The 15,250-nt window shown below is 45.4% G+C and overlaps 1 protein-coding gene across 5 annotated transcripts; it reads left to right on the top strand.

Moving 5' to 3' along the window:
- The first annotated feature begins 2,311 nt into the window (after positions 1–2,311).
- LOC129185756 (uncharacterized) lies at positions 2,312–13,920 on the top strand. Of its 5 annotated transcripts, XM_054783186.1 has the most exons (8): positions 2,312–2,667; positions 4,505–4,661; positions 6,190–6,651; positions 7,994–8,141; positions 12,201–12,362; positions 12,449–12,621; positions 12,742–13,021; positions 13,115–13,920. In XM_054783186.1, exons 4-8 carry the CDS (start codon positions 8,139–8,141, stop codon positions 13,142–13,144), a joined length of 648 nt encoding a protein of 215 aa, XP_054639161.1. In that variant the 5' UTR covers positions 2,312–2,667; positions 4,505–4,661; positions 6,190–6,651; positions 7,994–8,138; the 3' UTR covers positions 13,145–13,920. The 5 variants fall into 5 exon arrangements, 2 of the variants coding, with proteins under 2 accessions (XP_054639161.1, XP_054639159.1); XR_008572131.1 differs by having other exon boundaries at positions 6,190–6,313; positions 6,560–6,651; positions 12,449–13,920; XR_008572129.1 differs by having other exon boundaries at positions 12,449–12,659; positions 12,742–13,920.
- Positions 13,921–15,250: the final 1,330 nt, after the last annotated feature.

The raw sequence follows: 15,250 nt of genomic DNA, 5'->3' as shown, positions 1-15,250 counted from the left end.
TTGGTCTGGGGCTTCACGAGTGCTGCCAACCCCTGTGCTGTGGATCCTTAAGGGGAAACATGAATTCCAGTATGGACTGTGACACTGAAGCAGAGCATCATCCCCTCATGTGGTAATACAGTTTTCAACACGTTACGGAGCCTAAAAGCACCTCCAAGATGACAAGTGCCTTGTAAGTATGTCTCCTTCAGACCCTCAACCCAATTGAGCATCCACAGTGATTCCTCTAATAGTACAAGAAAGGAGGGGGGGAAGCACAAGGTGTCCACCTATGATGACGCCATGGAGGAGTGGAAGAGGATTCCACTAACCTGTGCAGCTCAGGTCAGTTCCATGCCCAAGAGGATGAAGGCAGTGCTGGATAACAATGGTGATCACACTAAATATTCACATCTTGGACACTAGTTGGACATGTTAACTTTGAGGTGGTCTTGTGTTGCCAGCTATTTAGACAATACTGGAATGTTTCTGTCAGTGAACCCCTGCTCCCCAGTGCCAGCGAACAGTCAATCTAAGAATACCTCGGCCTATGTCATTGTAACACAAATAAGAATGTGATAATTGTAAAAAAAAAAAAAAAGTGTCTCGACATGAATATGTTAAGTTTTGAATCTGTCTAAAACACATTTAAATCCTTATGGACGCAAATGTTCTTGTGAAGAAACCCACAACATTCAATTTGCTTGTTATGGGCCTGCAAGTAAAGCATGCATCATAATATTAGAACGCAGCCAGGGAGTTATCAATAGTTAACAATGGACCAGGAACACAAGATTTTTAAGAGCTAGTGTTTCTGGACCTCAATAATGACGCAATAGCTGCCATTGTGTTTTGTTTGGCTGCTGATTGTTGCAACGTATAACAGACACACAAGTCATTCGTAACATTACATAGAAAATAATTGTCCCAATTGTTTTGTTGGGGCTCTTTTTGCGTCTGATCGATGTTTGTCCGTTACTTTTGTCTTACTGCAGGAAGGGAAACGGGAAGTCCTTTTACACGTGGTGGAATGGTCTGATTTGGTTCACCGTCCAGCTCACGCTGGGAATATCTGTGTGCTCGGGTGTTGGAACCTCTTTTCTTCATTTTCACACCTTTTTAACTAAAGACTGACACATATGTACATATTTAACATTTCTTCTACTTTTTCTTTGGCGTTTTTGACAACATAAGCGAGACTCCTTGTTATGTAGTCAAGTATTTTACTGTTTTAAAGGTTTCTTGTGCTTTTTCTTGAGCTTTTTTCCCGTGATACGCAACACCTCATGATGCCGTATATTTGTTTTACAGTGTTTAACTTCTTTTTACGCTCATGTGCCAGGAATGTTTAATCGTTGGCTGTTTTAATGTATCTTTTGTCAATCTTTGGCTCGTTTGACACCATAGCATACCCGAGACAATCGCTAGGCAGTTATTGGCGTTTGACATGGGCTTACCTTTTTACGTGAACTTATCTTTGTTGAGCTCCTAACTTAGTTTTTTTTTTCCCCTGTCGAGTATTTCCGAGCGGTGGCAGAGTGTGGGGAACATGTCAGCAACACACATATACACAAACTCCCAAAACAACACCATAAAAAAGCGCCTGTGTCTGACACTGCTCTTGTTTAAGGATAACAAGCCTCCCAGGATTTTTATTTTTACTGAAGTTAAAAATATGGGAGCAGGAAGACGTCAGGATGTCAGGGCAAAACTGGGCTGTGACGATGCCATGATGTCAGGAAATGAAGCGTTGAAAGTACTGATGAGCACCATTAAGCCTCCCAATATTCACTTTTAAAAGTTTTGCCCTTGTCAAATGTTTTACTGTTTAACATTTAACATTTAACTTTGTCTTTGGCTTTTTTGACGCCATTGCTCACATGAGACCCTATGCTGTGCAGTTGTTTGTGTTGTACAGGAGTTTACTTCTTTTTACACTTGTGACAAAATGTTTGTCACCTTTTTGCCTTTGTCAAGTAGTTTTCCATTTTCTGTTTTTGCTTTTTTGACATCCCCTACGTGAGACACAGTGACGTGCAGTCAGGGGAGGCAAAGAACCCCCCAAAACGAATGACATAAAACAATATTTGCCAATTGAACTGTATTATAAGTGTATGTCTGTATGACTCCAATCGTTTACATTTTCCTAAGTAAAAATCAACAAATACAGGGAAGAAACATAAGGTAAGGCTACCGTGGGCGTGGCTTCTCAGCAGCGCACAAGCCCCGCCTACCGTCTGATAAATTGACGCCTGGTTTCTGCCAGTTTCTGTCAGCATGTCGCCAATAATATAATTTAGCATAAACATTTATTACACACCATGGCGTTCCACAGCTTGTGTAATGTCCTTCATATACTGTAAGTGTGGCGGCATTATTCTTTCTGATTTAGATCATAAAATCCATACAGTAGAAGTCATATGGAGGCACTTGCAGTACCGCTGCATCCTGAAGTGGTGGGGGCGTGCGTGAGCTGGAATGTGCTTGTCACGGACATCCTTCCACAGAAGAAAAAACAGCGTTTTTTTTTTTTTTTTTGCTTTCTGCTAACACTAGCTAGCGAGCAGAGATATTTTTATGCTCAGTTGAATGAGGAAGTGAGTGAATGAGTTCGATTGCCAAGGATGATATACCCAACCTCAGCAGGAGAGGATCAGACTTTTCCTGGACAAGGACTTACACCAAAAGGTAAGAACACAAATATTTTTCAGTTTATAAAACAGTACAATGGTGCCTCGGTTAACGCTCGCCCCGAGGTAGCGCGTTTTTCGGTTAACAATCACAATTTTCCACTAAAATTTAGCCTTGGCTTGCGTCCACCCGCTTGTTTAGCATCCCTGTCACTGCACAATACGTACCCAGAACGCAATCGGTTCTACGCATGAGCAGAATGCGTCTACATCCGGTCAGCTTATTTTTCGGCAGCCACGTTAGGCATGTGTAATCTACGACAGTGGTCGCCAACCTTTTTTCACCCACGGACCGGCTTGTGTTCCCACAAATCCCTCGCGGACCAGGGGAGTGGGTGGGGGTGTTCGTACATTATAGCAATCTAATTTATCTTATTTATTATGTATTGTGTAAAACTAAGACAGGAACAATGTAAATTAAAAGCACAAAATGAATGCCGACCCACCATCCACCAGTTCAAGCCTGGAGTTTTTCCAGAGAGATTATTACATCGCTGTTTGATGTGTGTGGTAAAAGGCACTGCGCTAGCATGAATTAACTTGACAAATGTGCACATTAGCACTCAATAAATCATCAAAACTTACCTTTATGCATTCCCACGTAGTATCAGCATTTGGGACCAAATGAGGTGAAAGAAAAATGGTAAAAAATACAGTAGTAGTCTATCTGCGGCTTGAGAGCAAGTTAGCTCATGCACAATGGACATGCGTCAAGTGAGACGGATGTGAATAATGGAAATGTTTTTTTCCTTCTGTGCGGCCCGGTACCAAAGGACCGGGCCGCAGCCCGTGGATTGGGGACCACTGTTCTATAGTAGTGCCTTGAGAGGATCTAATGAAATGCTTGCTGATTCTGTATCTAAAACATAACCACTATAACCAAATCAAATTTGAGCACGATTCTTTTTGATAAGGTGCGATCTGTGATTGAATTGCGCAAGGATACCTGTGGGTGTATTTCCAACCTTGATTGATGAGATCTTTAACCTTTTAATCATATCCAATGTGTGAGGAAGGTTTAAGGTTTCCAGCTTGAGCACACACAGCACCGTAAATCTCGTGTGCTAACCGTCTCCAGGCGATCATTTTTCATTGAGACAAGAGTCTTGTGTAAAAGAATAGTAGCTTTTAATGAAGTCTCACAGTGTGCGTGTGGGAATATCCTCCATCCTTTTTGGAGAGAATATTTATGGCCATTGGCAGAAATCTCCGCTGTTTGACGCTTTTTTTTTTTTTTTCCTTTTGAGGGCATGCTATACTTTGTCCTTCCAAAGACCTGGTATTTGGCTCTTATTCATAAACTTCAATTGCTGTAAATCATGAGGACAGCGGTACCGAGGGGAAAAAAAAACAACATGGCTGCGTTCACACTTGTGGTTTGGTACTCTGGTCTATCTAGCCATCTTTCCGAGCTGCACAGAGACAACAGGTTGTGTGGAAAAGAAGAACTGGATATTGGGTGACGCCATCGTCTAATTTGCTTAACTGGCCATGATGCATGTGCATGTCATTTTCATGGACGCTGTGGGAGACACAAAAATGAGCAAAAAACATGAAAGCAAACAACTGTTTGGAAATACAAATGAACTTTCTTCTGTTGCAGCTTTTTTTTCTAAGCAGGAGTGCTTGTTCACAGCTGAGACCAGGGATCTTGGTCTCAGAAAGGTTGGTGAGCACTGTTTTAGGGGCTATCCACACAAATGTTTTCAGGTCAAAACGGCAAATATTTGATCATTTCAGCCTTTCATCCACACGGAAGCTGCATTCTGGATGCCCTGGAACGGTACTTCATGAAAGCGGCATCCAGAAAACTTGGGCTTGTCTTTTCTGTGTAGACTCCACTGCTTTTTGAAAAGGATGAGACCACCGACCCGTCGCCGTCATGTGACCAGAAGTGAGCTTTGGTGACATCTGATTTGGACCGGCATGACTCACCGCAGTCAACATTCTCCTGATATTTAGTTGTATTATACTCCAAAGGGACCCTCTGAAGTAAGTAGTGACTCATGCGCACGTGTTCTTTCTTCTTCTACAGTTGGTGTGTCACGTGGTTCCGTCTGTGTGTGTGCCAGGAACACATTAGGGGTGGGAATCTCTGACCACCTCACGATTTGATGCGATTACAATTAAAGAGGCCTGCGATGCGATGATAAAACGATTCTGGATGCATCTCTTTTGTGATCAATAATTTGTCAGATTTTTCATGCATAATTTTTTTCTATATATCATTTTTTTACTCAGAGTACTACTAAACAAAGCATATTTGTTTTGTTTTCCTTTTTTTTCTTTTTTTATATATATAGTAAAAAAAAATATATATATAAAATAATAAAAAAATAAAATTAAAAAGTAAAAAACAAAGCATATTTGTAACGATCCACAATGAAAATAAACATGAAAAAGATGAATTCACTCCCATTACCTTTTAATAATTGGAAGGTTACATCTACCAACATATTTCCCATTGCACAGAACCAACAGGGAAAAGGAAAGCGCACCAGTAGCAGCATGTATAAAATGAACAAACTCCAGCATATTCTGAGTAACCAACATAAAAAAAATTCGGAAATAAATAACAGTCTTGTTCATCATTTTAGTAAGACAAAGTTACGGCTAAGCAGGACCACCCCTTCCTACACGCACTACTCGTGCTGTGTAGGGATGGTGGGGCCTCGTTTTGGGCAAGGGGGAGCATTCTCGGCAAATGCACAGAGTCAGCCCGAGGCAGGAGGGAAAGTAAGAAACAAATAACCTGACACTCGCACTTGTTGCTGCAATGATTGACAGCACACAGCAGAACGAGAGAATAAAATGGCAGAAATACTTACTCACCTGTTAGTCCCTTATGGTGTAATGGTATAGCTGCTGCCTTTAGGGCCCCAATTTGGCCAGGGGCGGCCCTGTGGCTAAGTTCCCACACTTACAGGTTCAACTCCACCGCTACTCCATATATGTTAAGAAAACAGCCCGACAACAAAATGAAGGGAGCAGACAACAGACAACACAAAAGATGGCCTCCACTGAGCCGCAGCACTCTGTTCAAGCTTCATGTTTCGCTCCAAGGTTGAATAATGTTATTCCGCGACGTGCGGCCCATCTGGCTGCACTCCAGCTCTTTAATACCATTTGGCGTCTGGTTCAGCAGTCTGGAGGAGTCGCTCATTTTCCGGTGGGTCGTCGGGGCACACGGGGGCACGGCGGGATTGACTCTCCTTCTGTAAATATAATAGTCAATGCAGCACCGTGGGGATGCAGCCAGCTGCGCTCGCTGCAGAGGAGAGCCAATTTGATAAGTGTCAAGGCAGTGGATAAACAGTCGTGCAGATTGAATAAAAGTCTAGTGGATGTTTAAAGTTGTAGTTAAAAGTCACAGAGGACAGTCAATGTTGTCACTTTGCAGAAGAAACATCACATCAGCAAGTCATGCTTGCTGGGATTCAGCACATTTTCAAGCATTCTGCTGAGCACTAAAATAAACATTTTGACTTAACATACTGTAAGTGGTGTTTTGTCTTTTTAGGGGACCAGAGAAAATGAACCACACAAAGAATGATGCAGTCTGGTGGATTAAAGTCATCAACAGTCGACAATACAAACATTGCAACACAAAGGATTGCTGAAAAAGAAGATCTGGAACTGGAAGTGTAAAACCACACTTAGGAACAATACAGCAGCAACATTCATGACTTATTACTCGCGTGCTAAAGCCAACCAAGTCAAGCAATCGGCTTCATGCACTGAACATTACAATCAGCTATGACCTCATTTATTTAGACATGTTTCACTCCTTGAGTATTTATCATTTTCTGATCATATGCTGTATGTATTCCACTTATTTATGATTTCATTTCTCCTTACTTTTTCCATCATGACTGCATTGGCTGCCTGAGGGGTGTCACGAGACACCCAGCTCAAGCGACGAGACGCTGCACGGGATTGGGCCCACAAGACACGACGAGACGAGATTTTATGGAAAAAATAGGTGTGGACAAACAAACTTTTTTATTTAACCAAGTCACAAATGCAGGTTCATTTTCAAATGTTTAAGTTGACGCTAAACAACATTATTGTCAACATTTTTTGAGACCAAATACAAACCAAATGTAAACCACTGTTATAACATAGAGTATAAAAACAATAACGATGAATAATAATCTATCATAGTAATGCAATATTTCTTGTCATCTTTCACTCTGTAAAGCCATCGTATTGCCGTTTGTGACGTGTATTTTCTCATAGGCAAGTCGTACTGTCTGTCAAACACTTGCAGCCTTTCTTCAAATGCTGGCTTTTCAACTGTATTAAAGAGCAGCATTTCTTTTGGAATGCACACAATTTTGTGCTGTTCCGTTTGTATTTACTTTGCCGACCAAACATCTCAGCGATTGTTGACCGTCAGAACGAAGGCGCTGCATCTCGATGTGTGTTTTTTTTTCCCAGATGAGAAAACTGGGAAGGGTGGATATGTTTGAGGTGTGCAAGTTTGTTTTGTTGCCTTTTATGTTGCTACCACTTTCAAATAAATTTGACATATTAGCACGGTGCTGATAGGCTCACCTTGCTCATTATTAATATTCCCACACGGGGGCTGTGGCATTCGGCTTTGCAAGTATCTTTTTCCTTCCTAATTTCTCCTATGTTACCTTGCTTTGCTCCTCATGTGACTCCACTCTTTTGCTGTGTGGATGCTAGCGGCCCCGCCTCCCCTACAGAGACAAAGTGACTGTACCTGTATGACTGACAAGAGGTGTCACTCTGTTTGCCCTTGTTCTATAAAGCGTCTTCAGGAGTGTCAAACTCAATCACACAGGGGTCGCAGGCCGAAAAAGACAACATCCCCCCCGCTCTTCCACTTTGTATCTTGCTTCTTATTTAATCTTGAAACAATTATGTATTTCTACGTAAGTATCTACAGTATCTATCTACCTACGTTGAAAGTATTAAAATCCTTCTTGTTGGTGAATGTAGCACACTCATATGCATCATCAATGCACACACACAGATGCTTGTTTAATGTTGCGAACATGGCAGGACATGCACCAATAATCCAGGCTCACAAATAGTTATTATGGTCAGATTTTGAGAAAATGTCACATTAGCACTGACAATAAGTAAGCAGCCTACATACCTTTTATTCCCGTTCCCCGCACACACAGTGCAGGAATTGGAACATACCAGTATAACGCACTGCTGTGGTTGCTTTTTCAGGCTGGGACAAAATGCACATGACAGCTGGTGAATGTTTTTGTGTGGACAGACTTTTTTTTTAAAACGTCACTTATGTGAATTTTTTTTTTTTTTTTTTTTTTTTTAAACGTTTCCAGGCCCAAATTACAGGCTCTTAAGGAGTACATCTCCTTGTCACTCATTCGCCCTTCATCATCACCATTAGGGGCAGGCTTCTTGTTTGTGGAGAAAAAGGACAAGTCCTTACACCCATGCATAAACTACCGGGGACTTCATGAGATTATGGTGAGTAATGGCTACCCCTTGCCTTTGATGGACTCTGCCTTTTCGACTTTACACGCTGCCAAATTCTTCACTAAACCCGACCTGCGTAATGCCTACCATTTGGTGCACATCCGGGAAGGGGACGAGTGGAAGACTGCTTTTAACACGCCTCTAGGGCACTTTGAATGCCTCGTCATGCCATTCGGGCTTACCAATGCACCTGCCGTATTCCAAAGTCTCATTAATGATGTTTTGAGAGATATGCCAAATAAGTTTTGCTTTGTCTATTTACACGATATTTTAATTTTCTCTCGTGATATACAGGAACATGTCCTCCATGTCTGACTGGTGCTTCAGCATCTTTTAGAAAACCGACTCTACTCTATGCAACTTTCACTCCGCTCCTGTTTCCTTCCTGGGGTACATTGTGGAGAAAGGCAAGCTTAGATCCGACCCCGCCAAGATCCAGGCGGTGGTCGAATAGCCTACTCCTACAGCAAGAAAGCCTTTGGAGAGGTTCCTGGGGTTTGCCAGCTTTTACAGAAGGTTCATTCGCAATTTCAGTAGCAAAGTGGAACCTCTGACAAGGCTTACATCCACTAACATACCTTTTGTGTGGTCCCCTGAGGCCGAAACCGCGTTTGCTAATATCAAAGTCTTGTTTACTACTGCTGTTCTCACCCTGATCCTGCTTTGCAATTTTTTGTTGAGGTTGACGTGTTGGATATAGGGGTGGAGCGGTCCTTTCCCAGAGATTCCCATGTGCATTCTTCTCGAGTTGCCTCACTTCAGCTGAAGGGAGCTACGGCGTGGGGAAGAGGGAACTGCTGGACATCATCTCGTGCTTCGGGAGTGGAGGCATTGGCTGGAGGGCGCAGCCTTGCCGTTTGTGGTGGTGACCGATCACAAGAAACTCGCCTACATTAGGACAGCCCAGAGACTTGATTCCCGCTTTGCCCGTTGGTCGTTGTTCCTGACCCGATTTAATTTCTCTATCACCTACCGACCCGGTTCCCGCAACGTCAAGCCCGATGTCCTGTCCAGGATGTTTGGCTCGGCGGAGGTGGACAAGACCCCAGAGACTAACGTGTCTGTAGCCAGAGTGTTGGGGGCGCTCCAGTATGTGGAAAGGAAAGTGTCCGAGGCACCACCCAGGGCAGACTATTCGTGCCAGAGGAACTCAGATCAGAGGTACTACAGTGGGGACACTCATCTAAGATGGCATGCCACCCTGGGATTAAGCAGACCATGTTCGTGGTGGATCAGAGGTTCTGGTGGCCCTCACTGCTGACAAATGTCAAGTTTGTGGCGGCCTACTCCGTTTGAGGGTGGCTTGGAAGAAGGAGTCCATCCCAGCCGAGTGGCAGCAGGCAGCTGGCGTATTCATCCCAAAGGAATTGAATTCTACCACCATCGATCAGTTCAGGAGCATCGCATTACTGAACGTGGAGGGGAAGCTGTTCTTCTCGATTCTCGCAAGGAGAATGACCAACTTCCTTAAGGGCAATGGGTATGTTGACACAAGTTGCCAGAAGGCGGGGATCCCAGGGTTCCCAGGGTGTATTGAGCACTCAGCCGTGATCTGGGAGCAGATCCAGCGGGCCAAGAGGGAGCGCACTGACCTCCATGTGGTATGGCTAGACTTGGCCAATGCGTATGGGTCAGTACCACACAAGGTGATTGACTATGCAGTGGAGTTCTTTCACATCCCAACAGCTGTCAGCACCATCATAGCCAAATACTTCAGCAATTTCCACATGTGCTTCACCCGAGAAGGTTCGGCAACAAGGTGGCAACAGCTGGAGGTCGGCATTGCAATGGGCTGCGCGATTTCGCCCATACTCTTCGTGGCTGCCTTTGAGCTCATTCTCCGTGGAGCAAGACAAGTGGTTGGAGGTGTGAGGCTGCCATCTGGAGAAAGACTTCCCGCCCTGAGAGGGTACATGGACGATGTGACAAGCATCCTACAGACCGCTCCATGTACAGCAAGGGTCCTCAAACGCCTGGATGAGCTTACGCAGTGGGCAAGACTGAAGATAAAGCCAGCCAAGTCGCGGAGCCTGTCAATCAGGAGAGGAGTAAGGACCGATGGGACGGTGTTCATGGTAGGGGGGGAGAGGATACCCCTGTTGTCAGAGCAGCCTATTAGAAGCCTCGGAAGAGAATACACTGCTGACCTCTCTGACAGGCAGATGGGCAAGCGGGTACAACAGCAGCTGGGGCACGGCCTGGCCAGGATTGATAGCAGCCAGCTCCCCGGGAAGTTCAAACTGTGGTGCTACCAGTTCACACTATTCCAGCGTGTGATGTGGCCACTTAAAGTCTGCGAGATTCCATCCACCACGGTCAGCAGGTTAGACAGCATTGCAAACACCTATATAAGGAAATGGTTGGGTCTCCCTCGCTGCTTCTCCAACGCAGGACTCTTTGGAAAGAATGCACTTCAGCTTCCATTGAAGTCAGTGGGCCTTGGGTACAAACAGGAAAAGGCCCGCCTGGTGTTTGAACTCAAGGAGTCCAGGGACCCTGCGATAAGAGCCGCGGCAGTAGCCGTCAGAACGGGGCGCAAATGGAGGGCCCAACCAGAAGTGAATCAGGCTGTCAGCAGGCTACAACACAGAGAGATCACCGGGAGAGTGCAGGAAGGCCGGGCTGGAGTCGGCTTCGGGGAACCAATGAGATTCTGGTCAAAAGCCTCAAGACAGCAGAGAAGGGCCATGATTGTGGAGGAAGTGGCTCGAGCAGAGCAAGAGCAGTATCTCATCAAAGCGGTGTCCCAGGGCAAGCAAGGGGCATGGACCAGGTGGGAGGACACTGTCCACAGGGTCATAACCTGGCAAGACATCTGGCAAGCCCCACAGGCACGGCTCAGCTTCATGGTCAGGGCAGCGTACGACACCCTCCCGTGCCCTCAGAACCTCTCCACGTGGTTTGGGAGTGAGGACAGGTGCTCGCTGTGTGAAAGTGACAAAGTAGGCCTCCAACACATCCTGGCATCATGCAAAGTGGCACTGTCACAAGGACGTCTCAGATGGCGGCACAATCAAGTGCTGAGGAAGCTGGCAGAGCACCTGGAGACAAGAAGAACAGCTGCTAACGCAACAGCAAGCGGCCAAACGACTAGCATCTCCTTCGTACGACCAGGGGAGACCCAGGAAAAGGCGCAGGGCAGTCAGGCAAGATCATTGCTAACCCCTGGGAAGGCGTGGGAAATGCGTGTTGACCTGGACAGGCAGCTCATCTTCCCAAGCGAGATTGTGCAATCAACCCTAAGACCAGACATCGTGATGTGGTCCACAGCTGCCAAGCGGGTCCTCATCATTGAGTTAACTGTGCCGTGGGAAGAGGGAATACCATCTGCACACGAGACCAAGCGGCTCAAGTACACCGAGCTGGCAGCAGAGTGCAAAGAGGCAGGGTGGGCAGCATCCATCCACCCAGTGGAGGTCGGGTGCAGGGGCTTCGTTGGCAGGTCAGCGATCCAGCTTCTCCGCGCTCTAGGAACAACAGGGGCAAAACTACAGCGAGCAATCAAGGAGCTAGCAGAAGAGGCCGAAAAAGCAAGCTACTGGTTGTGGTTAAGGAGGAAAGATAGCAGATGGGGTCAGACACCCCAATAGGGTTGGATGCAGGGAGTGGTAGGGAGACGTCCCAAGATGCCACTTGCCCCCCCACCTGGAGATGTACTGGCTAGGGGGCGAAACATCAGTGAAAGGTGGCACCAGCTGACGATCCTGCATCTGACCCAAAGTGCACTGGAGGAGGTGCGACAGGCAAAATGTCCAGCAGGAAATACCATCTCAACCTGTATATACTACCGCCAGGAGCAAGTCTCTTCATCAGCCGTCTGCAGGATTACTACACCCATTGCCTGCCCCACCCCGTTCCTGGTCACACATTGCCTTAGAATTCATCACTGGTTTGCCGCCCTCTCGTGGTCACTCTGTTATCCTGAATGTCCTCGACAAATTTTACAAGATGGCGCACTTCGCCCTCACCAAGCGTCCGTCTGCTATGGAGACAGCTCGACTTTTGGTGAGACATATTTTCCGGCTTCATGGTATTCCCTTTTACTTACAGAGTTTGGAGATGTTTCTGCAAGGCCTTGGGGGCAACGGCAAGTCTGTCTTCCAGTTACCACCCTCAGACGAACGGCCAGACAGAGCTGGCCAATCAAGACTTGGAAGCTGGCCTCCGTTGCGTCTGCCATCAACATCCCGCCTCATGGTTGCTCCACCTCCCGTGGGTTGAGTACGCCACTAACGCTCTCATCAGTTCAGCTACAGCTAAGTCCCCCTTTAACGCCGCATATGTGTTTCAACCCCCAGCGTTCCCTTCACAGGAGGTGGAAGTTTATCTACCATCAGTCCAGCTATATCTCCGTCGGGCCCACCGTGTCTGGCGGGAGACTCGGGCAGCGCTTTCCTGGATGGCAGATTGCAATTGTCAGCTGGCGGATCGTCACAGGGCCCCCGCACCGGACTACCAGCCAGGCTAGGAGGTGTGGCTGTTGTCCCGTGGAAGCTGGCACCCAGATTTGTGGGTCCTTATGTCATTGACTCCCTCGTTAACAAGTCCGCCATCAAGCTCAAGTTGCCACCCTCTCTCAATGTCCACCCAGTGTTCCAAGTCTCCTATCTCAAGCCAGTCACCTTCAGCCCGCTGTGCCCTCCGATCAAGGCCCTGCCTCCGCCGTGCGTGATCAATGGTCAGCTCGCCTACACGGTGAAGGCCCTTTTGAATTCCAGAAGGAGGGGAAGGGGTGTTCAGGGGAAGGGGTGTTCAGTACTTGGTTGACTGGGAGGGATATGGACCGGAGGAGCGTTCCTGGGTTTCCCGCTTCTGTATCCTTGACCCCTCCCTTATCTGCGGCTTCCATTCTCTTCATCCTGATAAACCAGGTAAGCCGCCAGGGGGCGTCTTATAAAAGGGGGGAGATAGCGTAATGCTCTGTAGTGCCACTCTGCTGCTGCCTGCCACTCTCCTTGCTGCAGAATCGGAGCCAGGAGAAACACACCTGTTGACAATTACTGCCTGTGCTACTTAGACTCCATGCCTGGGTTACCTGTTGCCAGATTGTACCCATGCTTACCTGCTCACCAACTCCTGTCTCACGTTATGCCTTGTTCCTCGCTTTCTGGTCACCCTTTGTAAGTACTCATGTTCCCTGCTTGGCGTCTTCCAGCGGTGGTGTTTTCTGTTTATGCTCTAGTTGTTTTTCCTGCTAAGTCCTCAGCAGCGCCTTTTGTTTGTGGCTCCCTTAGCTCACTTCCTGCTAGGTTTTCAGCAGCGTTTTCTGTTCTTTGTACTTTTGTAGTTCCTGCCAGTTTTTCCTGCAGCGTTCTAGTTTAGCTTTTGTCTTCGCTACATCGTTAGTTTCATTTTTGCCTTTTATGGGGGTTTTTTGTCATAAAAATATTCTTTGAACCTTTCATTGGTGTCTCTCTCTGCATCTTGGGATCCAAGCCCGGGCTTAAGCCGTTCTTGACACCCATTCCGAAGGTCCTCTGTTCGAGCCCCGGCGTGGGCAGTGTGCATCAGGCGTGTTACATAAACATGTGATATTCATTAATGGAACTTGCCAGGCATGTCCAAAAAACAAAAACAATTACTCTTCCCAGCGTAATTTTAGAATGATCATCACAAAATTTGCAACATAGATTTGGGGGACTGACAGGCACATGCGTGTAAAATTTCAGCAAGATTGGTGGAAAAACATGGCCGCCACCAAGCAAAATATCTTTGAGTTTACCTTCTAACTGTCCATAAATGATTGACCGTTTGTGTAATGATCACAAAACTTTGAGGGCATCTGTATTTCTTTATGTTAGTGTTCATTTCTAATAAATGATGTGAAAAATGACTTGCAGTTGTTGTAATTCATGAATGAAGCCCAGTGAATAGGTCGGGCCATGTAGTGACAAATGGATAATTTAGCATGCTGAATACCTAAAATAATAAGAAAAAAACAGCATCAGCAGAGATGGAACCAGTGTGGTATAAATATGTTCTTTCTATAAAAGGGTGGGAAAAGATCCACACACCATGAGACTTCATTAAAATATACTTTTTTTCTTTTTTAAACACAAGATTCTTGTCTGCATGAAAAATCATTGCCCTCCAGGCAGTGTGCGTGAGAAAATTGGCCCTGGTTAAATAATCATGTACTAAAGATGTGTGCTGAGGCCTTTTTACCCTGCAGTTTCCACTTTTTCTCAAAGTATGGTTAAAGATCAGTGAAGAATAGTTGGCTCAAACTGGCGCCATCACACAACCTTTATTCAATGTACAGGCAAGGTTTGTCATACTTACTGTGAATATAAATTACTTTTGAAGTCACCTGACAATCAATGGAGAGTGAACAGGAAGGTGTCACCTAGTGGTCTTTTATAGGTATTGATGTCATTGATGTTTAAATCATTGGATGGCTTAAGAGCCATTCCATGTTCTATGGTTACACTTTTCTCCCATCTTGTAGGGGCTTCACAGAAAAGTACAACAGCATTTTAAAAAAGCTGCTATAGATAGATAGATAGATAGATAGATATACCTACTCCTTGTATTTGGCAGCATTAGTAAACGTTGCTTGCAGGAGAAAGGAGAAAATCAAAAGTGACAAAAAGCCTCGACACTTGACGCGCAGAGCAACAAGGCCATTTTTTTTGTGTGTTTCACACTCTGTTCAGTTTATTTCACCCTGCCTCACTCAACCAACACAAGGACTTAATGGATGAAGGCGAACTTACAAATGTGCTTCAGGGCCGAAGGCAGCCTGTAAGAGATATATTGAAATCTCTCCGTTTTGGATGTGTTTAAGCAGCATTTGTATTTGCTTTTTTGGACTTTTATTGTGTTCATTTCAGTTTGAATTAGTCCTATTTTTTTCCGGACATGGTAATTGTCATATTATATGTGATAATGAAGGGTTTACCTTCCTTCCTAATTCATTGCATTATTTATGGATTTGCCCATGTTTAAAAAAAATAATGCCCAAAGTCAGCTGGGATAGGCTCCAGCATACCCCTGCGACCCTAATGAGGAGAAGTGGCATAGAAAATGGATGGATGGATAACCCAAACATGCTTATTGTTTGTCAGTATTTATATATATTTTTTGTATTTTGTATTTTT

The sequence above is a fragment of the Dunckerocampus dactyliophorus genome, chromosome 7 (assembly GCF_027744805.1).
Source record: "Dunckerocampus dactyliophorus isolate RoL2022-P2 chromosome 7, RoL_Ddac_1.1, whole genome shotgun sequence".
Taxonomy (NCBI): Eukaryota; Metazoa; Chordata; class Actinopteri; order Syngnathiformes; family Syngnathidae; genus Dunckerocampus; species Dunckerocampus dactyliophorus.
This window is presented reverse-complemented; position numbering and strand designations above follow the sequence as displayed.

Bases quoted from the DNA above. Each gene is read 5' to 3' on its own strand.
- LOC129185756 (XM_054783184.1), top strand. The intron at 12,363-12,448 runs GTGGGTTGAGTA...TTCAACCCCCAG, and splicing joins TCATGGTTGCTCCACCTCCC to CGTTCCCTTCACAGGAGGTG. The intron at 12,622-12,741 runs GTGTGGCTGTTG...ATGTCCACCCAG, and splicing joins ACTACCAGCCAGGCTAGGAG to TGTTCCAAGTCTCCTATCTC.